We start from the raw sequence: 27,835 nt of genomic DNA on the forward strand, positions 1-27,835 counted from the left end.
TCCGGCGGCTGCCCGGTGCTGCATAAAGCCGCCGCCGCCGCACTTGCCTTGCAGCAGCAGTTCTGGGCTCTTCTCGGTTGCAGGAGCGGCTGCTCCAATGCCCCAGAGCGGCCATGAGCTCCCCGCACTGGTGGGACCAGCTGCGGGCTGGCAGCTCGGAGGTGGACTGGTGCGAGGACAACTACACCATCGTGCCTGCCATCGCCGAGTTCTACAACACGGTGCGGGGCGCGGGAGTGGGGATGGCAGGCGGGCTGGCGGGAGGAGGCTGTCCCCAAGCGCCGCCGCGCCTGGGACCTGGACGTGGGTCTCTGCGTGTATCTGGGGCATTCTCTCTCCAGGGCCAGGGTCGACCCACGTCCTCTCTCCTGCGCGCTCCTTCCAGTTCTCCGTCTGTCCTCCTCTCCTGTCCCCGTTCCCGACATCTGGGCTCATCCTGCTGCTCTTGTCATTTCCTTCTGATGGCTCTATTGTCTTTTTCGGTCCCCACCCGTCCCGAAGCCAATGGTCCGTGTCAGCCATTCTCCCAGTTTGGGTCAGTTGGGGGCGGTGAACCCGCCGGGACAACCCCCTTCCTCCCCTAGGATCTCCGGGGCGTGACGCACTTGGGTCGCATTGTGCGTTTTTGCCCTGAATACCTTTCTAGGAGTCCTGGGAAAGGGGGAGACCCCCCCACCCCCGCCCACCGGCAGGTTTCATGGGCAGGGCCCAGCCGGACCAAGTTGACTTGCCCCACCCCATGAGACTACACTAATAACAGGTCGAGTTACTTTTGGCCAGAATCAAGTTAACTACTACTAGTTCTTATTTCTTTGCCTTTAGTACTGTCTCACACCAGCCCCAACTTCAACTCCCCCAGGCCTGTGCGCTTTCCAGTTATTAAGCCTGGGAATGAAAGGGAAATTTGGGAGTGATTGTGGGCATGTTTTCTGAACTTGCCTAGGTCCCTAGATATGGGCAAGTGGAAACTTCCCCACTGCAGAATCCTGTGGGCTTTTAGTCTTTGTGGGAAGGAAAGCTTACAACTGGGAAGGAAATGCCTCTTCTTTCCATTGTGCCCATGGCTCAGGATTCTGGTACCAAATGTGAGAGTTTGCATGGTCATTTCTGTGTCTTATCTTTTCACTGCCCTAACATGGAAAACAGGAACTCCTGATTTGAGAGTCATTGTGAATTTGAGGTTGTTCTTTAGGATTTTCCCCTTAGATTTGCTGGAGAGAAGTCCTTGGCGAGAGTTGGGTGCTTATTGCCTGGAGGGATCTCCATGAGCTGTTCTCAGTCCTTCAGTTCATTGATGAGGAATCTGAGCTCTTGAGAAGTGAGCGTCAAGCTCACATTTCTGGCATGGCTGGCGCCACGGTCCAGAAGTCTGCACTCTCCCTCCCCTCAGTGCTGAAATCCATGGCTGCCCTCCACACAAACACTCCTGCTTCTTTTTATGACCAGTTTGGTTCCTTAAGAAAACCTGGCCCTCTGCTGTCTGTAAATACTGTGAAAGGTGCAGTTAGTGGAGGTGGCCGCACCACACCTATTGTACAACCTCTTTCAGAGTATACCATCAGGTGTAGACAGTGCCCACTGAGGATGGGCTGCAGCAGGGTGGGGTACTTACAACAGCCGTAACTCAGTATCTCCATTTGTAAGTGGAGAAGTACTAAGAATTTCACCAGAGTTAAAGAAGAAATGACAGGCTGGGGCCGGGTTCCCACACACCCAGCGAGGTAATTATTTGTGGAGTCTGAGGCCAGCAGAGAGTCAGGCTTGGTTGTTTGGCCAAAAAAGTTAGTGTATAGCTGCTCTGAGCCTACCTGGAAAAGCCCCAGAGTGCTGGATGAGGGGGAGTCTATTCTGTCTTTACTTTTTTAATCTCGTCCTATTGGAGCTGTTATATAGTGAGTGCCAAAGTCTTTTCTAGAAATGAACTGTTGATCTTCAGCTGGACTGTCTGTGGCTGATTAGCCCGGCTGGCCCACCTGACAAACCTTATTCTTTGGAATACACGTAAACCACAAAATTTGCTTTTAGCAAAGCAGAGAGCTTAAGGATCTCAGAGAAGTAGTTGGTCACCAGACTTTGTTGGATGGGTCCAAGGGGTTTAGCAAAAACCATTTCCTCCTCTCTGTTCTCACGCCCTAGTTATCATCGGATCCTTATCACAGGACAAATCTGTGCTTATCTTACCCCTGTATTGGGGAAGACAGTGGCCTATGACTTGGTGATAAACATCTCATTAAATCCTCATAGGAAGGCAGCGGGTCTAATTATCCATTTTATAAAAAATAATAGTCATGACTAATTTTGAGGAAAAGTTTAAGGAATTGAAGATGTAGAATCAGGAGAAGACTGGCAGAGGGATCTAGAACCTTCTTAATGGGTCTTGGGGGTAGCACATCACTACTAAAACTTCAGTTGTTCCTGGCTACTATTAATTGTTTGCTGTATGTTGAAGCTCTGCTTGGTACCCTAGGCAGTGAGTGCTGTTTATTATATCCATTTGATAAAGGAGGAAACTGGGGCCTATGTAGATTATGCAACCTGCGGAGGTCTAGAAAATCACAGAGCTATTTAGAACTTGGTCCATTTGACTCTACTAAGATAATACTCTTGAAGATGCAAGTGCTGCTCTAGCTACCTTAGGTTGATTAATTTGGGCATAGTACAGAGGTTTGTTATTCTGTCTTTCTTTAACTTAAAACTCCTGCATTGGGACCATTTGATCTCTAGGCTAATCATGATGTTTGATATGAGAAAAAGTTTGTTTAAAGTAGTTTTTTTGTTATTGTTGTTTATTATAAAAGTAATAACATGATCATGGTAAAAAAAATTCAGAGTATGCAAGTTACAAAGTGAAAAACACCATTTCTTTATCTTTTCAGACATTTTCGAGGCATGTAAAAAGCACATGTATTTGTGTGAGCATATAAAATATGTATGTATAGTATATACACACACATACCACAGTCTAAGGTTTTTTTCAACCCAATTGAGATCGTACTACACAAACTCTTCTGCGCTTTGGTTTTTTCACATAATATATCTTGGAGATGGTCCCATATTGGCTCATATGGAGTTATCTTCCTCTTTACAATGTCTATACAGTATTCCATTTAATGGATTGACCATAATGTATTTAACTAGTTAATCCCTTATTGATGGACATTTAGGGCAGTTTCTGTTTGTTTTATTGTTTTCATTTTGGTTTCTGAACAGTGATGCAATGCATATCCTCATATATGCATCTGGATGTACTTTTGCAAATACATCCCCTAGATTGGAAATTGCTGTGTCGGGAGGATATTCACTTTAAGGCTGATAATTACTAAGTGGCCCACCACGGAGAGTACCCTGGTTTAAGCTCCCACCGACAATGTTTGGGTATACAAAGCATTTTGCTTTTGGGCCAGGCAAATCTCTATTGCCTCAAATCTTGTCATCATCCTTTGCTTCAGCCAAGCCCAAACATCTCTTCCAAGAACACATCATGCCCTTCACAGCCTTTTGCTTGTGCACATTTTGTACTTTTGCTTCTATATACAAGTTTTATTGACTTGAGTTCCTTTTTACATTTTACGTTGTAAGGCCCCAGTCACACAAAAGAGAAAGACTCCAGATTTAGCTGCTTTGGAGAAAAGTGGGGTCTGCCTTTAACCACTGGGCTTCGCCTTTGGGAACTCTGTTGCTGGGCAGTGACTTGGGGACAGAAGGAAGTCAACTGGTGCTGAAAAAAGAAGTCTTGAAGCAAAATATATGCATAAAATCATCTCATGATCTGTCATCTTCCCCAATCAGCTCTTCTCCCATCATCAAGATAAGGAAAATAGGGTTCTCTTTATATGCCAAAGCCCATATCCCACTATCTGTAGGGCAGAATTATCTATCTATCCATCCATCCATCCATCCATCCATCCATCCATCCATCCATCCATTTCCTGGGCAACCACTGTGTGCCTGACACAGAAACCAGACCTGCAAACAGCCATCTGGGTAGTGAAGGCCATAACAGACATGTGCACAGTCATCAAGGTGTCATTAGTACTCCAAATGAGGTTGGTGTACTGTGGGAAGTAGGGTGGGGGTATTTTGCGAGAAGGCCTCTAAGTAGCGTGACCAACTTGTTCTGGTTTGCCTGGGACTTTCCCGGTTTTAAAACTGAAAGTCCCACGCCCTGGAAACTCTCCTTAGTCTCGGGGAAACCAGAACAGTAGGTCATCCCAGAGGCAGGAGGAACAATGGAATGGACAGTTAGGAATCTACATGCAGTGAAGATACACAGTTAACTACTCAACAGGGGAATGCCCTTTAGCTGTTTATCAACCTACTGTTCAGAAAAACATACAGCCCGTTGTTTTGTTAGTATTTACCCTCTGTCTGGGAAAGTGCACATTCACATGCACCAGGATGAGATTGCAGTCTGTTCATGAGATTATTTTGGCACAAATGTTATGTAGGAATTCATAGAATGAGGAACTTTCTAAGGATATAATTAATACGTTTTTAAATTGTGGTTTCCTTTCAATTAAAAGCAAATCTGTTCTGCAGGCATTGAACACACCAATTCTCCAAAGAATAATCCAACAATAGGCTTTAAAAAATACCCGTTGGCTGAACTATTCAACTTGAGTGACCCACACAATTTTGAGGGGCAGTTTTATTTCTCTGTGGCGATGGAGCCATTGAATCCGTCTCGTAACCATGGCTTGTTTGCTTTTCCGTCTTTCTTTTGGAGTTCCTTCCTCTTTTTGTCTTAGAGAGAGTCTCCCTCTAATTTGGTCTTTTCCTTTTCATGGATTGATGTCTTTAAAAGGCCTTGGGGAGGCCAGCAGGACATTGGTAGATGGGCTATGCAGAAGCAAGAATGTGATTTCCACGTTATTTGGGAGCATATGTTAACATGATGCTTCTAAATTGAACTCCCTAATACGTGCATTAAAAAAACAAAAGTTTGAAGTATCATAATTTGACTGCAGGTGTAATAAATGGCTTCGTGCTTTTGTGCATAGTGTGTAAATACGTTTAAAAGTGATGAATGTGTACATTGTGGTAGCATAAATGGATAGAGCCATTTGGGGGACAGCTTGGCAGTAGATAGTTGCACTTGGCTAAAGCAAGGGAGATTGACAGGACTTGAGGCAATAGAGAGATACTGGGGTAAACAGCAAAATATGTTCTATTCCCCAACATTGTAGGTGGGGCTGTAAAGTGGTGCTCCTTCCACTGGGGAATGGCTAAACTGCTGCCCTGTGCAGCACTTACAACAGGTGAGGTAAATCTGTATGAATGGAAATGAAAAGGTTTGCAAGGCATGTTGTTGAATGAGAAAAGGAAGTTGCAAAATGATAATATTACACTATGTGATCTATATGTATTCGTGTAAATGCAAAGAAAATGACTTGAAGACTCTGAATCTGAGAAAAATGGTTATCTCTAGGGAGGAGGGTAGAAAGAATACTTTAGCTGTGTAATGTATTCATTTCTTTTACAAGAAGACATTCATGTAATATGAAAGGAGAAAGAGCAGGTTTTAAGGTACCTGTGGTATAACAATTCCATTTTTCTCCTTCTTCTCCCCCTTTACCTCCTTTTCTTCCTTCTACTGCTATGTTTAACAAAGGAGAGCCATGTTTACCTCATGTAACAGGTCATGTGTGTGATGCAATTCCGAAATTTTTGGATACCAGTTGAGGAGTTAAGCCAAGGAGATCAGAATGTGGTTGGGTGGGTTGAAGGTGAAGATCCGCTTGGGGCAGTGGAAAGAGCACAGGACAGCAAAAGGTTGTGGGCCCCAGCCCCGTGGGTGGTTGCTTTTCTGACACTGGCTAGCCTGGGAGCCTTTCTGGGCCCTCAATTATATCCCCTTGTAAAACAAGGGATGGTCTTTAAGATCTCTCATCTTAACTCTTGAAGATCTCTAATTCTTTAAATCATTCCGTGGAAAGTTACGTGCTGTGATAGTAACAATGAACAACAGCCTACTGCTTATACAGTACGCAGACCCTGTCCTAATTCCTTCTCATCTGCTGCTGCTTAGTAAATGAGGGTCGGCCATATTTCCAGGACTGGAGACTGTGTACCACCTGGGACATCTGAGACCATTTATCCATCCTCTCACCCAGGGTCACCAGAAGCTCATAGGGTTCCTATGTGGGAAAGAGAAAAGAGCGTGTCAACTAGAAAAAGGTACCCCTTTCTCTAGAATGACCCAGCCCCACTAGGGATTTCAGTCTTCGACTGAAATCAAGGCAGCAGCCCTGCTCCCATCCTGCCCCTGACAAAGGATCTTGTTCTCTTCTCTTTACTCGTTTTATTTCCCTCCTACCCGAGCTTTCTCCCCTTTCTAAAACTGTGTCACTCCTAACCCCTCTTGTTCCCAGATGGCGACAGAGGTATGCGTTGGCCACTGCAGTTGCCAGTCCTTGCCTGGGCTATGCCTCAAGTTCTGGGGTTCGCTGATGCCTTTGGTTTAGTTGTACACCAGTGTGATTCCCCAGATCTGGAAAAGCCTTTCTATCCTGGCTCCTTCAGTTCAGTTCAGGTACCCATCCTCACGGTTCCTTTGTGGCCTCTGCTGTATTGTCCAACATGAGTGACCAATCTTTTTCTTTTGATAGCTTCCATGCCCTTGGCTTTCCAGACTTCATCTGCCCCATCTGCCTTTCTCTGAATGGTTTGTTTTAGTCTTTTCCGTGGATTCCTCCACTCCATTCCCGATGGTGTTGCTCCTTTAGATTTAGCTGTTGTCTTCACACTCTGCACACTCCCTCCGCGTGCACAGTCCTTCACGAGGAGCCCCTCCCTCCACAATTAGAGATGAAACTTAAAAGCTGAATGTCCTTACCACTTCATATCTTCTAGGATGGCCTTAATTAAAAACAAAAACAAAAACAAACAACCAGAAAATAAATGTTGGCAAGGATATGGAAAAACTAGAACTTTTGTACATTTCTGGTAGGAATGTAAAGTGGTTCAGCCACTGTGGAGAACAATTCGGTGGTTTCTTAATAAGTTAAACGTAGAATTACCATATCATCCAGGAATGCCAATTTGGGGATATACCCAGAAGAAAACAAGTACCCAAAAACTTGTACATGAATGTTCATAACAGCACTATTCACAGCAGTCTGTTAATGGATGAATGGATAAACAAATGTGGGGTCCATACAATGGAATATTATTCAGCCATAGAAAGGAAGTACTGATACATGCTACAACATGGATGAACCTCAAAAACATTATGCTAAGTGAAAGAAGCCAGACACAAAAGGTCATATATTGTATAATTCCACTTTTATGAAATATCCAGAATAGATAAATTCATAGAGACAGAAAGCAGATTAGTGGTAACTAGGGGCTGAGGGGGAGGGGGAATGGGAAATGCCTGCTTAATGTGTATAGAGTTTCTTTTTGGGGTGATGAAAACATTTTGGAACTAGATAGAGGTGATGGTTGCACATTATGAATATATTAAATGCCACTGAATTGTATACTCTAAAATGGTTAATTTTATGTTACATGAATTTTACCTCAATTAAAAAAGTCTTAGAAAAAAAGAAAGGAACTGGCTATGATCCCCTAAAAAAACAAAACAAAACAAAAGACATACAAAAAATAAATTAAAAAAAGATTAGAGATGAGGTTCTGGAGTTATGCTGTCCAGTAAGGTAGTCACTAGTCACATGTGGCAACTGAACGCGTGAAAAATGGCTGGTCCAGAAGGAGATATGCTGGCAGTGTGAAATTCATACTGAACTTCAAAGCCTTGGTGTGAACAGAAGAATGTAAATATCTCATTAATGATATTTAAATAGCGATTACATGTTGAAAAGACAATATTTTGAATATAGTACATTGGATAAGATATATTATTTAAAAAAAACCCAAATGCCCCCAGGAGAGATAACAGAGAGGCTTAAATCCACGATAAAGTCTGAAAGATAAAATATCATTTAAAGCTGAGTAGGAACTTACAAATTCGATCTTTATGGAAAAGTAGGTTTTGATTAGGGTGACAGCTGACAAAGGGAGACTCGAGGAGAAACTAGGAAGAATCCTGCCTTCACGTGGGTCCAAGAGAAGAGGCTGGCCTTGGGGGTGGAAAATGACTGGGGCTGGAACATGTGTAGTCCTTCTCACCTCTTCGTTAAGCTTTATTTTTACCATTATTTAGTGCAGGCCTTATTTTTAAAAATGTATGTGCAAGTAAATTAGAATGCTTCATAATCTGTGCAGAAAAAGAATAAGTCATTGACTCTTTGAATCAAAGGAGGAGCTTGGGCGGCTTTCATAGATTGCAGTGTTTTAAAGAAGCGAGAGGGGGCCCTAAATGGTCATTAAAGAAGTTTTCAATTTTGCTGGTTGTGTATCTGCGGTTAAAAAAAAAGCGTAAGAGCCTAAACAAAGATGTATGGCCACAGTCATCCCGGTTTGCAAAGGACATACTTAGAACAAGCTGCTTTATTTTTGTACCCTTTTACTTAGTATTTATCTTTTCGTTTTACACTCTCCCCCCAGATCAGCAACGTCTTGTTTTTCGTTTTACCGCCCATCTGCATGTGCTTGTTTCGCCAGTATGCGACATGCTTCAACAGTGGCATCTACTTAATATGGACTCTTTTAGTTGTAGTAGGTAAGTGGGTTCATTTGCCAGCATAGACGGCAAGAGAGGAAATGGAATCCCGCACACTTTCTGTTCTCTTTGAACACTGTGTTTTGTAAACCAAAGTTGCTCTGACGTCGTAGCAAACTTTTGTTTTGCTTGCTTGACGCCAAAAGAAGGACTCTTTTGAATACAGGCTTGATAACAAAGTTGGCTGTAATTATCACTAAGTTGGGTTTGAGAGTTTATTTATGTAATAGCTGTTGGTGTTCTGCCAGTGCAATTTTCTGAGAACTTCTGAAGAAAGTCATGTGAACAATTGAACTCTGATGAGACTGTGGTTTCTAATGGACAAAATTAAAAAAACAATTCTAGATGTTTGATCCTTCAACATTCTGGGAAATACTTGTGTAATTTCCATTTCCTCCCGTAAGCAGATTTAGAATTCTTACCAGTGAGAGAACGTTACTGCTGTTCCCATGAGGCTCTAGTGGGTGAAGACAGAGTGTGTTTAACTGTGGAATTATAAAGTTCTGATGTGCTGATATTTGGGCCCTACTTGATATCCTCTTTCTAGACTTGAAGTCTGCATGGCTAGTTGATATGAATTTCTTCCTTCAGTTTCGTTTTTCAGAGAGAGAGAGCGATCTGTGATTGCGATTGGTGAAAGGGCTGTCCTTAAGTAGGGTGTTGAATTTGTGAGCCTGTTCTTCTATGGTGACCTTTTTTATTGGTTGTAATTGGTTTTAGGAATTGGATCTGTCTACTTCCATGCAACCCTTAGTTTCCTGGGTCAGATGCTTGATGAACTTGCCATCCTTTGGGTTCTGATGTGTGCTCTGGCCATGTGGTTCCCCAGAAGGTATCTACCAAAGATCTTTCGGAATGACAGGTAAGCTTGTGCTAAGTATTTTTTGTGTTTACTGCTAGGTGCAATATCCAGTATAAGGATGTATATATCAAGAAAAATAGCCCATGATTGAGTCCAGCCTTATCATATACTTGTTTAATATCCACTGATTGTTTATGGTCTGACAGTAAATTAACTGACAGATAAAAGAGAATTTTAGGGGCTGGCCCGGAGGCTCAGTGATTAAGTTTCGTGCGCTCCGCTTTGGCAGCACAGGTTCATGGGTTCGGATTTCGGGTGTGGACCCATGCTACTTGTCAGCCATGCTGTGGCAGTGTCTCACATACAAAATAGAGGAAGATTGGCACAGATATTAGCTCCGGGTGAATCTTCCTCAGCAAAAAAAAAAGAGAGAATTTTAATATGCTTGAGGAAGAATTTATCTGACATTAGGGACAAAAAATCAAATGTCTCCCTTATTTGATATGAGCGAAAGTGGAAAGATCTTCAGTGGGGGAGAAATTACTGAATAGTAGTCCAAAGACCTTTGATTTCCTGCTGGAACATTTCCTTGAGTTTAATCCTGCTCCACCAGTTTTATATGTTTACAGTGGAATCCACGCTGAAGAATTGGTTCTTAGAGCTATAGTTACTGTAGTTTTCCAATTGTATTGTTTATGCCTCTGATGAGATCTACACCCACACACACATGCACGCACATACCCACACACATATCTCCAAGCTGGAAACCCAGAATTTCAGGAAGGGATGCGTTTTAATATCCATTGTGTTATGCTTATGTGGTTATTCATCTAGTAAATATTTTTGGAACACTTACTGTCTACTATGCATTCTTCTAGGCACTGAGATATGACAGCAAACAAAGCAGCAGAGTCTCTGTCCTTGACGAGCTTACACTGAAGGTGGGGAGATTAGGAATCAACAAACACACACACACATAAATAGTATAATGTTATGGTGTGATAAAGTGCTATGATGAAAAATGGAGCTGGTAAGGGGACAGTGGTGACTTGGGGGGCTGATTTAGAGCTTGGTCAGGGAAAGCCTTTCTTTTTGTGAGGAAGATTGGCCCTGAACTAACATCTGTTGCCAATCTTCCTCCTTTTCTTTTTTTTTCCCTTTTTCCTCCCAAAGCCCCAGTAGATACTTGTATGTCATAGTTGTACACCTTTCTAGTTGCTCTATGTGGGACGCTGCCACAGCATGGCTTGATGAGCGGTGCGTAGGTCCACACCCGGGATCCGAACTGGCAAACCCTGGGCCTCCGAATTGGAGTGCATGAGCTTAACTGCTATGCCACTGGGCTGGCCCCTGGGAAAGCCTTTCTCAGCAGCTGTATAAGGTTGTTAATATTTGAAGAAACAGAAGAGAGTCAACCTCATAAAGATGAGAAATGCTCCCACAACGAATTACCCACATATTTCTCTGCAGGGCACTGTGTTTTGCTAAAATAGATATATGGATCAATAGTCTAAAAATATAGATTCAATTAAGCAAGCTGTGTGTGCCCAGGGAAGAGCTATACCAGGAAAATAAAAGAATTCATTTAAGTTTTCCTGGTACCCTGAAGAGGGATAGGCGCTGTGCAGCCATCAGAGATGAAGGCTGTTCTCTGTGGACTGATGTGGAGGAGCATCCGGGAAACAAGCTGGCTGCAAAAAGCACGTTGCAGAACCGTGTGTGTAATATCCTAATTTTAGAAAGAATGAACTGGCCTCTTTTTGAGTATATGTCTTTGCGTGTGCACAGAAATGCCTGGGAAGGCCAGGAGAGCAACTGCTACTGTTGGCTACTCTTAGGAATTGGGGTGGAGAGAGAACTTTCACTTTTACCTTTAATCTGTACTGCTTTACAATGTTTTTTTTTTTTACAAAGAGCACATGTTAATTTTTAATATTAAAAATGCGTTTTTAAATGAAGTAGGAGAAAACATACTTTACTTGGATTAGCTGTGCAATCTTCATCCTGGGCAGCAGGATTTGAATTCAATAGTATGATCTCTGAGTATCATCAGGCAGCTAGACATATCCTCAAGAAGTTTACTTATCAAAAAATGAGAGAGAGAGCGAGCAAGCCAGCTGTTTACAAGTAGCAGTGAAGAGGAGGATGTTCCTGGTCTTAGATGCAATCCGGTCTCCATCTTGCTGAGGCCTCCTCCTCAGTGGAGGAAGCATGCTTTAAAATGCAGTGAGTTGGTTTAGGCTGTCTCTGGTTTCTAGTCTTGTTGTCTTGTTTCCTTATTTGGCTTCAGGGGGATGCCTGGGGATGATGCAAAAGCCTCGGGAGGTGGGGAATAGGTGGGGGGAGGGGAGGAGGTGGACGGCAGGGTCCTGAGGTGGCTTTGCAGGCAGGGACTTTTTGACTCTGCCTGAGAAACACACCATTTACCTTTTGGCTTTTCCTCTTGTCTCAGAAGATGCCCACCAGTCACCTCCATCCTTTCCCTGAGCACGGTGTGTGTTAGGTTGAGAGCTGAGGAACCCCTTTGCTCTTAGATCGAGTCTTTCAAGTCCTGAGATCTGAGCGAGAAGTTGAAGAAATGGGAATAAGAGTTTTGTGTGTTTGTTTGTGGCACTCTGAAGGCCTGGCTGGAAATTCCAAGTGACAATTTTTAATGTGTTCCTAATAGAGAACCTTTTTCTTTTCTCGTGTCTTGAAAGTGGGAGAGAGGGAATGTTGTTATGAGCAGGACAGAAGAAAACGGGTCAATGGCTGTAGTAAGTAAAGCTTACCGACTTCAATGGTGGAAACATTGTGAGGCAGAGAGGTCTGTGCCCACTTGGGACGATTCTATCGCCGGCGCCGTGCACTGTTTCTTTGGGGAGGATGTGACCCCTCTCTCTTCGGTTTGGGGAGAGTCCTTGGAGGCACCACATACGTCTCTATCCCTGGCTTTGGAGAATACCTGGGTTTGAATCCTAGCTTCCCTGCTTACAAACTGTATAACTTGTCTTGACTCTTTAACTTTCTATTTCGTCACCTGTAAAATTAGGTAAATAATAGTGTTCTCCTCAGGGTTCTTGTGAGATGATCCTGCAGAACACTTCATAGAGTACTAAGAACATAGTGAATGCTCTAAGGTAGCGTTCGTTATTACCAATGGTCTGTAGAGGAGATTTCTGCCCAGCATTTCTGAGATATGTGTACAATTGAAGGAGAGAATGGGCATTGATGATTTTAATGAGCAAAGAAAGAAAAGGTGCATGTTATAGGAAAAGTAGCTCCCTGTAAATCAGGATTTCACCTCTATTTGTGTGTCTTAATTTTCCAGCGGTGGAGAGTTCCAGAAGACCAAACCCCTTTGTGTGGGCTTCCTCGCCCATGACGTGGGGACAGGTGGCAGCTCTGCAGTGCAAGTGGCAGGCTAGACCAAAGATTTCTGGTCAAAACCAGGATTTGTGTAGACTAGGGATTGTGCGGTTAAGCTACCTGAATTTACCAGATAGTTAATGTTTCTCTCTCTCTCTCTTTTTATTTTGTGATCTGGACTTTGCTGGAGTATTTCTAAAAACATATTGAGTAGTTCCAGTGTGAGATTTCTGGAGAAGAGAGAGGTAGCTAAGTGACTGGATCAGAAGGATATGGATTTGAACATCAATCTACTTTTTTTAAAGCTCTGATACCTCATTTTGCTCACTTGTAAAGTGGAGATAATACAAGTATCTAGCTCCTAGGGTAAAATATATGGGAAAATCATCTAAGTATCTAGTGCAGTGTCTCTACAGAGTAAGGACTCAATGAGTGCCAGCAGTTATTATGAATGACCAAATGGATAAGTGTTTTGAGGACCAGAATGTCTAGAACAGCAGGAAATTATTAAAGTTCATTAGTAGGTAGGAATAATTGGTGGGTTTTAAAAAAGAAGGGCTTTCTTTCATCTTGCCTAGAATGTCCTAAGAATTGTCAGGACGTGCAGTGAGCTGTTGATGGTTATTAATAATTGTTAGACATTTTTTTTGAGAAAAAAATAACAACAAAGAACTAATAGGCTAATTGTATCCATTTCCTAAAGAATTTATCCTGCTGTGATTTTTATGATTTTGCATCTATAAAATCCAGGGACAGCCTTCACTTCGTAATCCAGTTTTGAATCCTGAATAGCAGGGTTGCAGGCTGGGGTCTGTCTGTCCGGGTCTCACACTGGCTGGATGACTTGGGGCCACCATCTCTGACTCTCTGGGCCTTATCAATTCCTTACTTACAAAAGGACAGGGGTGGACCGTCCAGGACCAAATGCTGTAGTCCTGTGAATATCAGAGGCTTGTTCTAAATAGGTTATGTGTTAGCCCTAAAGGGTAGTTTGAAGCAGTGGATCTTAACCAGGGACATTTCCATCACTCATGGGACATCTGGGAAGTTTATGGACATGCTCTTGGTGGTTGCAGTGATGGGAGGTTTTATCATCCATAAATTTTCTTTCACTTCAGAAGAGTAAATGGGGCATTACCAAATGTTTGATATAATAAGGGCACAAGGTCTGAGAGGGTTGAAAACCACTGCTTTAAAGGGTAGCTAATGATAACAGCATAGCTGTTCTATTTCAATATTGTGGTGACATTATTGGGTTGCTAGATTTTGATTTGGGGAATGCAGGAAGAAGGGGTGCTGAGGGTTCCCTGACCTTGTGTTTCAGTCTGAGCCCATAATGGGCTGGAAAGTTGAAAACAGGACCAGAGACTGCAGTAGAGGTTTCCCATCATCATTGTTTAGAAAACACCCTGTCGGGGCCCCTTGCTCCTGGATATTTCTAGTTCTCTTGTACCCAGGGCCTCTGGTGCTCGGGTCGGCTGGGCTGGCTACGTGACCTCTGTTGACTCTTGCTGGTTGCAGAAGCCGCCTTCCCGAAGCACATTCCTCCACACCCTCTGGACTCAAGGTGGGGAGGTGTCTGCCCATGTTCTCCTTAAAGAAAGCGTGTCTCGTCAAGCTTGCTGACTTTGAACTCCTGGCAGCCCTCTACAGTCTTTGGTGATTGCAACACCTGCTCAGTCAGATTCTCCCTGAGAGTGTGATATTGTTAACAGTAATCATATTATTTAAAATAGCATTTATTCTCAAATGATGGTAGTGACAACAGTAACAGTGGATTTTATTAGCACACACCATGTACCAGGCACCGTGTCACGTGCTTTAATGCTTGCGAGAACACCATGAGGCAGAGTGTCTTAATTTCCATGTGGGAAACTTAAAGCTGGGAGAGTTTAGTGACTTGCCAAAGATTCCACAGCTACTAAGTGATGGAGGCAGAATGTGAACACACATGGGTCTCCCTGAAACACCTGTGCTTTTGATCACTGTTGATCTCTCTAACCTGTGTCTGAATCCTAAACCATTGGATACAGGGAAGTGATGCAATTTGGAAGTTTTTGATTGTGTTTATCTGCTCTAAGAAGGCCACAGTGCCTTGGCATGTGTCACAGAACCTCAAACCCAGTGAAAGAGTTATTGGGGGTCCCCAAGGGCCATGCACATGACAGGGGTGGGGGAGCTGTGTGTGTGCTGTTGTCCTCAGGCTGGAGTAGGCAGCCTTTTATCCAGTAGCTGAAGGATGCCTGCCAAGGCCAGGAGAAAAACATGATTCTCCTGAGGATTTGCTGCCTGGATTCTTTCCCATATGTATATTTTTTCTCTGGTGGAAGTTCAGGGCTACAATTCCTATTCATTCCAGTCAGAAAGTTGGCAGCTTGATCAATGATTTCCTGTGCCTTGATGATAAATGGTTTTCCTCTTTAAAAGATAAATTTGTATTTTGAAGGTTTCAATGCACTTTGATTTCTTTATAATGGAATTTCATTCAGATTAGTTTCCTAACCATGACCTGTTCCAGGGCTTTCAGCCAAAGTAAATTGTGCTAATGAGGAATAACAGAAACTTCAGGAAAATCATGTGTTCCTAAATTGCAGTCATGGATGAGGCCTTGGAGATCATCTGGTCCAGCCTTTTCGTTTTATAGGTAAGGAAGTGGAGCCTCAGGGAGAGAAGAAGGAGCGTGTCTAGGATCACGTCGCCACTTCTGGTTCTGTCTACTGAAAGCATCTCCATTGAAGGGTGTGCGGATGGTATCAATTATTTTTCTAAGATTTGTCGTGTTGAAAATTTGTCAGCACAGAATTCCAATGCCTACTGGGCTGTGGGCTCTCAATAAATGTAGACACTACTAGAAGTTTTTCTTAAGACTTCTAGTTTTGTGTGCTAGCCATATCGGGCATTTTTCTTTTTTTACCCTAGGAAGCTTTATGGTTTGTAAATAGTTTCTGTTTTTCTTATAAAAGTCATCTATGTTTTCTTTGTAGAACAGAGGTTCGCAAACTATGTTCTGTGGGCCAAACGGGTTCACTGCCAGTTTTGCAAATCAAGTTTTATTGGCACGCAGCCATGCCCATTTGCTTACTTATCTACAATGACAGAGTTGAATAGCTGTGGCAGAGACCCTATGACTTGCAAAACCTAAAGTATTGACTATTTCACTCTTTATAGGAAAAGTTTGCCAAGCCCTGCTGTAGAACATCTGAAAAAATATAGAAAAGTAACACTAAGAAAACAGTTATTCATATCTCACCCTCAAGGACTTTGGTTGATTCTACTTTTACCATTCTCATGGATAACTATTTTGAAAAATCTCTGATTATTTCCTAAGGATAAATTCCTAGAAGTGGAATTACTGAGCCAGTGAGTGTGAAAGGTCTTTGGACTCCCAATACTTGGTGCAGAATTTCTTTTCAGATTGCATTCCCCCTAGTAGTGCCTGGACCCTGCACTTGTTTCAACAAACAAACAAGACCTGCTTTGCTAATAGATTTGGTTTGCTTTCACCAATTCAGGGGCAGGTTCAAGGCGGTGGTCTGCGTCCTGTCTGCCGTTACAACATGCCTGGCGTTTGTCAAGCCCGCCATCAACAACATCTCTCTGATGACCCTGGGAGTTCCTTGCACTGCGCTGCTCATCGCAGAGCTCAAGAGGTGGGTGCCTTTCTTCCTGCCTGCCCTTTAGGCTATCCCTGTGATGGGGACCCACCAGCTCCTGGTTCTTGTACTGCCCTCTGGTGTGGAAGAGGAGTTTTACTATTCATGAAGGGTTAGTTTCTGACTGTTGGGTTGGAAACAGGTTTGATGGTTTGGTTTCAAATGTGAATCTTCTCATTTTCAGAAAGAGGGGAGCAGCTGTTTAATGGATGCACTGCATCCCAAGGGTTAAAGCTAGTTTAGCAGGAACATCTCAAGGACCTGGTGAGTGCCTAGACCAAGCTGCCTATACTTAACTCTGTAGAAAGGAAAATAGATTTGTTCATATGACAAGAATAAGGAGAAAGGAAGAGTCCTAAAGAGGCTATTGCATTTACACACTGAAGGAAAGTAAATGAATTTCTATATGCAACACCACGTTGACGTCAGGTATAATACTGTTGACTGTGTTGCTTGCTCTGAGGCTGAGTTTCTTATTTACAATGTATCAGTTTGTAAAGCCTTTGCTGTTTGCAGAAGCATTTTCCTCTGGGAAGTTGTATACTCAGAGTTCAGGTTGATATCCAGAAACATTTTCGTTTAGCTCTTGTGGAACAAAACTGTCTTCTAGCCCCAATTAAAATACATCTAACCGCTGCCCTTATTTTAATACCCTTTGAAAATGCTTCTTTTTCTTTGCTCCCACTTTTAGAAGTACATTTTGATTCATGACTCTCTCACTGTTATGGACGTGGAGTGTCTTCCCTGAAGTCTTGTGTTTATCCCCCTTGGTGAGAGTTGCTCTGTGCAATGTGTTAAGTTAGCTTCCTCTCAGTCTTTGTTTTGAAATGGGATATATATGTACACATTTCTTTCCATTGCTTTGCCTGTGGGGGTTGCTTTGATTGTCACTACTGCGAGGCAGAGTCAAAGATGGTTGAAGAGGTATTTAAACTTGCTGGCTAGCAGCAGAAGGACGCTCCTGGATCTTGTCTTGTTGGCTTCTCTGAGTAGCCTTCAAGGACTGGGGAAGTAAGAGACCCATCTCAGAACACTAACGGATCTTGAAGCTCTTTGGAAAACACAATTAAATTGCTGAGGAAGACATCTGAAATGGATTCGTAACAGTCAGTCTAGTGATGCTGGCTTATAATAGGCCTGAAGTGAGGAGAATGTTCTGGACTTCACTATGTTTCTTGAGAATTCACTCAATCTAGTTTCATTTTACCTCTTGAGTCTAATAATATGTTTTGGCCTATAATTTTGTTAAAAAATAGCTTAAGGAAAGGAAAAAGATTTTTAATCCCTAATACCTGAACAAGAGCAAATGAGGGAAGATAAGTGGTTAGGGCAGATTATTGTATAGTTTAAATAAATTCTGTGTCACAATTGTGATCTTTAAGCAGGGAAATATATTTTCCTGTAATACTTTAATCTTTGTAAGTAGTTACAAAGGAAATAGTTTATGTTCCATATTTAAAATCTTTGCCCCTGAAAAGCTAGCCATCACTACAGCTAATTGGTCTTCATCATCACATTAACAAATTGCAGCATGATGGGAAGCATCCCTCCTTCCATCGAGGGCCAGTCTTTCTACCTAGTGATGATTCCCTCCATTCTCCTATACCTACTTGACTCCTGTAAATTGTCTACAGTGTCATCCCTCTCTCTCCAAAGGATCCTTCCCATTAGCCTATAAAAACGTTTGAGTCTCTTCCATCTTCTCTAACACCCAGCTGGACTCAATCCATGTCAGTCTCCAGTCACCACCCGTTCTCTCTCTTGTACGTCACAGCCAAACTTCTTTAAAAGTTGTCTCCACCCCTCACCTCTTATTTACTCTTCACCCCACTCCAGTCTGGCTTCTGCCCCCACTTTGATACCCAAACCCTCTTGGTTATACATCCAATGATTATTTTTCAGTCTTCCTGAGTCTTATGCGTTGTTCTCTCAGCTGTTTGCACAATTCATCTCTCCTTGAAATGTTCTTTCCTGTGCCTCCTATGACACCAAGCCCTCCTGGGTTTCTCCTAACTCTGCGGCAGCTCCTTTCCAGTCTCTCGTGTAAGCTCTTTCTTTTCTACACACCTTTGCATGTAGGGATCCCTTAAGAGGTAGTCTCACCTCTCAGCTTTTCTCCCTTTATACTTCCCCCTAAAAGGTCTTGTCTACTCCCATGGCTTCAATTACTGTACAGACACGAATGACTCTCACATTTATGTCTCCAACCCCGTCCTCCCTTCTACGTCCACCATATGTATCTAGCTGCCTACCTGACCTCTCCAACTCCACGTGTCACAGGCGTCTCGAATTCAACCAGATTCCTGATCTGCCTTTTCCAGTCTGGCCTCTTAATATTTCCAGCTGCAGTAAATGGGAGCACTATTTACCCATTTGCTTGAGCCAGAAGCCTGGCTTCCTCTTCCTTCCCTGAACACCGCATCTGATCACAGTCATTTTTCTATTAGGCGACATTGCAATTAAGATAATGTTCGAAATCCTCAACATGGCCCCTGCCTGCTGATCTCTCCCACACGAAGCTCCCCCTTACCCTCTGTCCTCCAGCCATTCTGACCTTCCACGTCCCCAAGGGGGCCTCGCTCCTTCCGGCCCTAGGTTCACATTCATGCTGTCCCTTCTTTCTGACCCTTTTGCTTGGCTCACTTCTCCTCATCCTTCAGATTTTGGTTCAACTATTTATATGCTCTCATAGCACCCCAAATTTCTCCTTTATGGTATCCATCCCAGTTGTAATTAAAAAAGTATTTGTGCTGTTGCTTTGTTCAACATCTGTCTCCTCTGCTCGACGTAGACTCCACGTGGGCAGGGAGGAGGTCCCTGTGTTCACTGCTGTCCCCATTCCCACCCGAGTCCCAGCAAGGAAAGAGAAGACAGCTGGTGGCCTGCTTTGATAAAATTCCCAGACGAGAGGAAGCCCTCGTCGCTCTTTGCATTTCCTTCCAGGATCTTCCCTGCTTGTCATCAGCCATGATCTGTAATGTCTCAGCTAAATGTTTCTCATTGCACCTCCCTCTGCTCGGAGGAAATAGGGGAGGGCCTGGTTTTAGCTTTCTGTTTCTCATTAGCCTCATTCTGAGAGCTTGTTTCTAGTCTGTTCAGATTTTCATTGTCCTTTCCCAACTTTCTCTCGGACATGAGGAAACAAAATTTTATTATGATTTGGGGTCATGACCTGACATTTACTGAAATTTGTCATGTTGTCACAATCCCGAGTGACTCAGCTACATCTAAACTATTTTAAAATGGACTGTTTTTCTGATTCTAGGAGTGAGTTTATTGTTAAGAAAAACTTTGAGAATGTGACAAAGGGTCAAGAAAAGAAGAAACGGTAGATATCCTTCAGGTTTTTCTATCCTAAAATAGGGTCTTGCTGTGTATATGACTTTTGTCCTGCCTTTTCCACTTAACCTCACACTGACATTTTGAGATAAGCCCTGGAAAGTGGGAATAAAACCTAATGGAGCCCAGGTTTGGACAAGCCACAGGCGCAAGTACGCCTGGTCAGCGGCGTCTAGCAGGACCTGTCCCTCTAGAAACAGGAAGGGACAGTACCAGGCAGCCCCGAGACCCTGACTCTGCAGTGCTTTCCCTGCCTGCTTCATAGGGGTCAGCCCAGCCCTGACCTGCCCCTCATGTGACCAATCGCCTGACCTTCCGCCTCTTTCTTGCCATGCGACACGTGACTGCGTCTCCGGCTCCCTGTGCTGCTGTGTTCCTTAAGCCAGACTTTCTCGGTTTAATAAAATTGAGTGTACATAGAACCTCTTGTGCCAGCCTAATTGTCTATATATTTGTTGATATTTGTTTTTGTCAGTTTTCATTTCGTCTTTTAAAATAGCAAGGCAAGAACCCTCTATTTTGCCCTTTACAGTGCCTACCGTGGATTCTGAGGATTTGGTGCCCAATCAATAAGGTTACTGTTTTTTGTTTTTTTAATATAAAAAAAAAATGTTCTGCCCAGGTCACTAGAATCAAATTACAATTGTCCTTTACTTCCTATTTATCTATTCATTCAGCAAGCATTTATTTAATGCCTGTTCTGGGCGTTGGATGTACACGGGTGAATAAAATAGATGTAGTTCCTACTGTCATTGGTCTTACGATCTAGTTGGATACTAGACATTAAAAAAATACACAAATGACTACAGAATTTCAGCTTGTGACAAGTGTCATGAAGGAATATGACAGGGTGCCATGAGAGACTATAATGGGGGAAACTACGTTGGATGGTGGTGGGGGCTGTCAGAGAAAGTCTATTTGAGAAAGTGCCCTTAAAGCTGAGACCTGAAGAGGTGGAGCCTCACTCAGGCTGGGCCCAGAGTGAGGCACAGCCTGGGAGAGGGAACAGCAGGTCTGAGGGGCAGCTGTTCAGAGGAGAGTGTGCTGAAGAGACAGGGGAAAATGGAAATGGTTAATCTCTTTGTTCTAGTCACTAAGTAGGAATCTAGTCACTAAGTATGTCATGGGCCTTTATTAATTCTTTCAAAAAAATTTTCAAGGGATATGTGTAGCCCTCCTACAAAAGAGGGTTTCGGGTTGCTTTTTGAGCAGATCTTTCTGAACCTGCTGCCCGTCCTGTTTTTACTGATGCTTTTGCTGATGTTTCTGTCCAGCAGCTGGGAAAGGTACCAGCAAGTCAGGCTTGGGACCCCATTTATATGTTCGCACAAATACACACAAGTAAAGATGGCCCCTTCTCTGGAGCTGATGTCATGTTGGACTCTGGGGCCTGAGAGAGAGCTTGACTGACTGAGGAGCAGTCCACTGAGGGATAGAGACCCAGGGGGAGGGTTTAGAAGGCCCCTCACAATAGATGTTAGCTCAGAGCCGCTCTTCCTCAGCAAAAAGAGGAGGATTAGCATGGATGTTAGCTCAGGGCTGATCTTCCTCACACACACACATGAAAAGAGAAAGCCCCTCAGCCGCCAGCTGCCTCTGGGCACTCCTCCCAGGAATAGAAGTCACTCACTGTATGAGCAGTTCGGTAACAAGGAAATAAACGGCAATTGAAATTTCCTTTGGGCTGTTAGGATTTGTTTCAGAAAAACATTTCGTCCCAGTGTGTGTAAGAGCTCATTCTTTCGTTTGGTGAATATCGGGAGCCTTCCATGTGACCGGCACTGTTCCAGGGGCTGGAGATGCAGCAGCGAACGGCTTCCATGTCAATGGGGAGACAGACTGTACACAAATATATAAGTAAAGCAGAGGATGTCGCAGGGGTTATAATCGATACAGAGAAAATTAGAGGAGTGGAGAAGGTGATAGGGAGGGTTGTTTAGGGGGTGGAGACTGGTGATTGTTAAAAACAGTGGTCAGTCAAGGGCTTACTGAGTGACATTTGAGCAAAGATTGAAGATGGTGAGCCATGTGGAACAGCATTCCAGGCAGCGGGAAAAGCAAATGCCAAGGCATGGAGGACCACGCCTGGGATATTTGAGGAATGGCAAGGATCCCCTGGGGCTTTGATGAACAGAAGCAGCGAAGGGCAGAGTACATAGGAGAAGCCAGCACATGAGGGGCCCTGTGGCCACTGTGGGCACTGTGGCTTCTGGGAAAAGGGGAAGTCGTGGGAAGCTTTTGAGCAGACTGTTGAGAGTTGACTGTGAGAGCAAGGGTAGATGGAGGTGATGCTGTAATTAGGCAAGACGTGATAGTGGCTTGGACCTGGGAGGAGGTGGTGGGAAGAGGTCAGATTTGTGTTATGTTCTGAAGGTAGAGCTGCTGGATTGGGTGTAGGGTGTGTGAGAAGAGAACAATGGCTCCAAGATTCTTGGCCTGAGCTTCTGAACGCATGGAATGACCTTTTCTTGAGACGGCTGGGATAACAACAAATGTTGGGCAGGGGGAAAGATTAGGAGTTCATCATGGCCTTGTTACACTGAGATCCATATTAGATCTCGGGGGGACATGTCGGGAATGTAGTTGGGTGTGTGAGTCTGCAGTTAGGGGAGAGGCCCGGGTGGGAAGTGTGGCTCCATGAGTCATGTGTGTACATGTGGTATTTACGTCCACGAGCGTGTGGAGTGACGGAATGTTGGGTAGGAAGTCCAGCGCCAAGGGGTTGGGGGATGTGAGGACCCAGAGAAGTGACCAGTGAGGTGGGCGGAAACCAGGACTGACGGCCACTTGCTCTCTGGATCCCCATGCAGGTGTGACAACGTGCGTGTATTTAAGCTGGGCCTCTTCTCGGGCCTCTGGTGGACCCTCGCCCTCTTCTGCTGGATCAGCGACCGAGCCTTCTGTGAGCTGTTGTCGTCCTTCCACTTTCCCTACCTGCACTGCGTGTGGTAAGCCCGGCTGATGGGGAGTTGGCTTCGAGGCAGGTGTCTGCATTGTGCAGGGTGCACAGGGGACAGCAGAGCCTGAGGGCCCCTCCCTCCTCACGTAGACTGTCAGGCGTTTCAGAAGCAACTGAAAGTATTGTCAGAAGCAGAATTGGCCCCGGGGAGCAGGCTTAGCCAGAACAAAAAGACCTAATTGTTTATGCTTCAAGTCTGCGGTCTCTTACCCCACCTCCATTATTAAAGCATAAAGGAGCTTGAAAACTCAATCTGTAACCTGAGTTCTAGCTGGATCTCTGGGGTGCTGGGAGGCGGGGAGGCTTGGGACAGATGGGATTTGGGATCAGGGACAGTCCCAAGTAGGAGCCACAGCTTTTGGGTCTGAGTGACCAGGTGAAGGCATGGGCCTCCCAGGTCGTCTAGGGACAGTCTCACCCATTCACTTGACAGGTGGAGACAGAGGCCCAGAGAAGTGAAGTGAATGGTTCAGGATCACCATCTGGTTATGTAAAACCAGCCCAGGAGTCTGATAATAGGGAATTGGATCATCTCTACTTTGGAATGCTCAGGATACACTATTAGGGTTAAAAAAGAAAAGAAAAGAAAAAGCAGGTTACAAAACAGCATGCAGAATCCTATACTCGGAAAGCTGAGGAGGAAATCGAGCGGCTTTCCTCCTAGGAACCGCTTCACTCCAAACCAGAGCCGTCTTTCCCTCTCTGTCCTCCAGGCCTCCTGGTTGTGAACAATAACAAGGGCCAAGAGAATCTGCTTTAGACTGTCCCTTGTAAATTGAGAGCATCCAGGGAGGAGTTCTCGTGGTAAAGAGTGGGAGAAACTTTGTCAGATCCAGGTTCAGGAGAAGCTGGGCTTCTCTCAGGAGATGGCTAAGACTCTCCGGTTTGAAGGAATTCGCCTGAATTCCCTTGAACATATGAACTTGTATGTACCTACCATGAGACCCGGTCTGCTCTCAGTTTGAGGCCTGGGGACTTCCAGAACTGTCTGCAAAAGACAAAACAAAGTAAAACAGTACAAATTGGGGATTCCAGTCTCAGGATCCATTGTCTGAAATTTCTTAGGGTCAGCCTTGACTCACACTGGTGAATTTAGACACACTTTTATATTTGCTGAGTTATAAATTACAGATAATAAAATGCACACATTTTAAGTGTATCCTCTGATAAGTTTTGATGCATGTATGCACCTGTATAAATATGACCTCCTTCAAGATACTTTAGTACATTTTTATCAATCCAAGGTCCCTGGTCACACTAGTGATTTAAGTAAAATTCAAAACTTAGACTGTAATAATTTTGCCTCAAACTTAATTTGTTTTTCAATTTGGTGTACTCTGTTTTGTTTTTCAAAGTTGAACCATCTTTTTCTCCCAGTTATAAAATGACATATTTATTTTTTATGGCAAATTTAAACAACAGAGAAATATAGAAAGAGGGAGGCTCTCATAATTCCATCCACCAAAGAGAGATAGGTAACAATTGTTAACAGCCTAACATATATCCTTCCAGATTTTATATATATATATATTTCTCTAATTCTACTTTTTAAAAACAAAAATAGCACCATTCTATACATGATGCCAACTGGTCCTTTTTTTTGTTGTTTAAACCAAATGCTAGATCCTGGACAGCTTTGCTTACCAGTGCATATATATTATTTTTGTGATTTTTTTGGTATCCAATTAATACTTCACAATATGAATGCTTTATAATTTATTTACCAATCTCTCTGTTAATAGATATTTAGGTTATTTCTAATTTTTCACTTTTGCAAACAATTGGTAATGAACAGCTATATTTGTCACATGCCTGAATATTTCTTTAGGTTAAATTGTAATATATATGGCCAAATCCAGAGAGATTGTATCAATTAATACTTTTTAGTAAAGTCTAGAAGATAGGGCCTTTTACCCACACTTTGACCTATACTAGACATTATTACCTGGATTGAAATCTTTTAAATCTTTGTTAACCTGATTGAAAAAAATTGTATTTTGTTATTTTCTCGTCTTTTTAAAAAATTAGTATGGTTGGGCATTTTTTCAAATGTAAATGTGCTGTATATATTTTCTCTTTTGAAATGTGCCTTTTACGTTTCTGTTTTCCCTGTGGAGTATTTCTATTTTTAAAAATTTATATCCAGCACCTAGTGCCTGGCATAGCAGACAGTCATTCCTGTTGAATAACTACGTGCCATTTATCGTGCAAATTTGCAACATTTTCAAAAGTACAGAGAATAATACATCGAGCCCCCAGGTAGGCAATACCCAGCTGCAGGATTATCTACATGTGGCCAGTCTCATTCATGCCACCTCACCCACTACCCATGCTCGCCCTGATTATTTTACAGCAAATCCCCCACATCCTATGCAATGATTAGTTTTTTAGGTTTCTTTGTACTATAGACATTTTAACTCTTTGTCATATGGTGCAAATATTACCCCCAGTTCCCATTTGGGCTTCAGTTTGTTAATGATATTTTTGTGCCACACCAGTTTTAAACTTTCATGTTCTCACATCTGGCAGTCTTTTCCTTTTGAGTTTTGGGTTTTTTTCTCTACATGCATTACAGAACGGCTGTCACAGCTATTCCCTTTAGGGTTTCTGAGCTTTGTGTCATTGTAAGAAAGGCCTCTCCCACCAAAGTTTATAAAAATATTTTCTTTGAATGTATTTTAAAAATGTATTTTAAATCTTTAATTCGTCTGGAATTAAGTTTCAGTATAAGGTATGAAGCAAGATTACGTGCCTTTAATTGGTCCCTTGCTTGATAAAGGTTAATTTTAAAACCTTTTACAGGCACAGTAAAGATAAATTAAAAAAAAAGGGTTCCCCTACTAAACTGAAAAGCAGTTTAATCCGTATAAAATGATTCCTAATGCAGGGCATCAAATATCTACAGCCAATTACTCAAGTGAGAAGGTGGGATCTAATCAGATGTGCTCAATTATTTCCATTATCTTGGCACCTCTGTTTTAAGTTCCTGGGCCTTATTAATCTTCTTGGTCGAGCCCCAAAGGCATTTTCGAGTTTGTTCTTGTTATCAAGCTGGAATATTTTAGAACATTCTCCACGAGGCTTAGTTTACTCAGGGTTTGTCTTTCTCCCGCTGTTCAGGGACTATTGGTCGCCTTTGCCCCTTTGTGATTAGAAGAGGCCCTGGACTGTCTTTACAGCCGGGAAAGGTGGGCTAGCCCAGGGGAGGAGCAGGCTGAGCCGAGGTAGTGCGTCTGGGCCCGGGGCCAAGTTCTCACCTCTGTCTCGCTTGCAGGCACATCCTCATCTGCCTGGCCGCCTACCTGGGATGCGTGTGCTTTGCCTACTTTGATGCTGCATCTGAGATCCCTGAGCAAGGCCCCGTCATCAAGTTCTGGCCCAGTGAGAAATGGGCCTTCATTGGCGTCCCCTACGTGTCCCTCCTGTGTGCCAAGAAATCACCGATCAAGATCACGTGATGGCAAGGCGGGGGCCGGCTTCTCTGCTTCTTTTCCCTCCTGCACCAGGCTTCCTTCACCAGCAGACAGCCAGGGGGTTCGCAGACTCAGGGTGGGGTCTGTCTTTTTAAAATTCTGTTTCCTTGGGCTCTAGCTAGTGTGTCTGTGGACCGTTAGGACTCCACTGTGCGTGGGGAGAAGCCAGTGTCTTCCCCTTTTCCAAAGATGGAGAATCGAGGGCTGAGAGGCACTGGGTGTACCTTCTCAGCATCCCTTGCAGATGCAGTGACTTGTTGGGCTGTGTCCTTGTGGCGATGGCAGAGCAGTCCCTCGGGGGACCCAGTGCTCACAGTGCCTCGCTTCCTGGAGAGAGTTTGCCTGCTCCAGACCCCACCATTCCCACGCGCTCTCGGTGTGGACTCTCCTGCTGACAGACAGACCCTGCGACAGACAAGACCCTCTGACTGTCTGGTGGAAGATGCCAGAGATCTTCATTTGGGGATACCATCATCCTAAAACAAAACCAAACAATGGAAGCACACACAGGGCTTGTGGCTAAGGAAGCTAGTTTTCCACTCACAGTTCTCAATAACCCAGGTTTTACGTGCATTTGTGAATCCTTTTACTACTACCTCTGCTGAGAGATGGAGACTTGACTTCAGATGAGGGTGAAGCTAACGAGAAAAACCTTCTCTGCCAAAAACTACACTCCACTTTAAGCCACTCTTGAAGATGAGCACAGTTTTTAAATGTGGATGTTGTTTGCCCCCCACCCCAGCCCAGTAGCCTGTATTCTTGTCTGTATAGCTTCAATGTGAGGTCCAAACGCAGACCCCCGCTCCTTACTGCTTGCCCTCTGCAAGATTGCCAAAGGGCTTGTGACAATCGTGGTGGGGGTCCTGGTGCAAAATTTGGAGCACACGTGAAGTTTTGGAAACCTGTCGTCATTGGAAGCCTCCTGTGTGCTATCCTATTCTGGAATTATCCTTGAGAATCCCCCCTCTTCTTTCTCTAATATTTACTATGGGAACTCACTCCATACTGTCACAGTGCGAGGTGCTTCCTGTGGTTTCTCTGAGCATCTAACTGCTCGCTGTTCTCACATCCTGGAAGTCACCTCACACTGGCCTCTTTGGGTCGTTGGTGCTACAGGCAAATCTGTTGCCTTCTGAGTTTTTCTCACCTCAAGTGATATTGGCCACGACTAATCTTCTTTTCGTTGCGCTGAATGGAGAGCTGTCTGGAAGGTGAAGTGGGAACTAATGAACTCAGGGATACTCATTTTAACTCAGGCGTCTCCTGCTTTGCAACGTTCCATTGTGAGAGAGGGCAGGACGGATGTGTCCTTGTGCGGACAGGAATCGTGTCACTCTCCTAAGTGTCCAAGAACAGGGCAGTAGTAGTTTTTGGTGTGTCCAGGAACTCTTACTCTGGTTAGAATTTGCACAGGTTCTAAGGTGAAAAGTCCCATAAGCAACTGAATTTAGAGTTTAAAGATGAATGACTTTATCCTACTTCTGTGGTTTTCAAATTATTTTAGCAGCGGACCCCTGTTTGCAGTCAGAAGTCTTTATGGAACCCTCATGTGTGAAATAGGTTGTATTTTATTAGCTTAAATTTATTTTAAGGTTAAACTTATATAGCATTTCCCTAATAATATATCAGGCAGTGAAA

General features: G+C 43.7%; 1 protein-coding gene across 1 annotated transcript; it reads left to right on the top strand.

Annotated features, from left to right (window-relative positions):
- On the top strand, positions 1-27,523 carry ACER2 (alkaline ceramidase 2). Its single transcript, XM_058565875.1, has 6 exons — positions 1-221; positions 8,509-8,623; positions 9,344-9,485; positions 16,286-16,423; positions 22,576-22,713; positions 25,999-27,523. Exons 1-6 carry the CDS (start codon positions 114-116, stop codon positions 26,180-26,182), a joined length of 825 nt encoding a protein of 274 aa, XP_058421858.1. The 5' UTR covers positions 1-113; the 3' UTR covers positions 26,183-27,523.
- The last annotated feature ends 312 nt before the right edge of the window (positions 27,524-27,835 follow it).

The sequence above is a fragment of the Diceros bicornis genome, chromosome 22 (genome assembly GCF_020826845.1).
Source record: "Diceros bicornis minor isolate mBicDic1 chromosome 22, mDicBic1.mat.cur, whole genome shotgun sequence".
Lineage (NCBI taxonomy): Eukaryota > Metazoa > Chordata > Mammalia > Perissodactyla > Rhinocerotidae > Diceros > Diceros bicornis.

Coding starts and splice junctions, on each gene's coding strand:
- ACER2 (XM_058565875.1), top strand. CDS start 114: ATGAGCTCCCCGCACTGGTGGGACCAGCTGCGGGCTGGCAGCTCGGAG. Junction 9,486..16,285: donor AAGATCTTTCGGAATGACAG/GTAAGCTTGTGC, acceptor TCACCAATTCAG/GGGCAGGTTCAAGGCGGTGG. Junction 22,714..25,998: donor CCCTACCTGCACTGCGTGTG/GTAAGCCCGGCT, acceptor TCTCGCTTGCAG/GCACATCCTCATCTGCCTGG.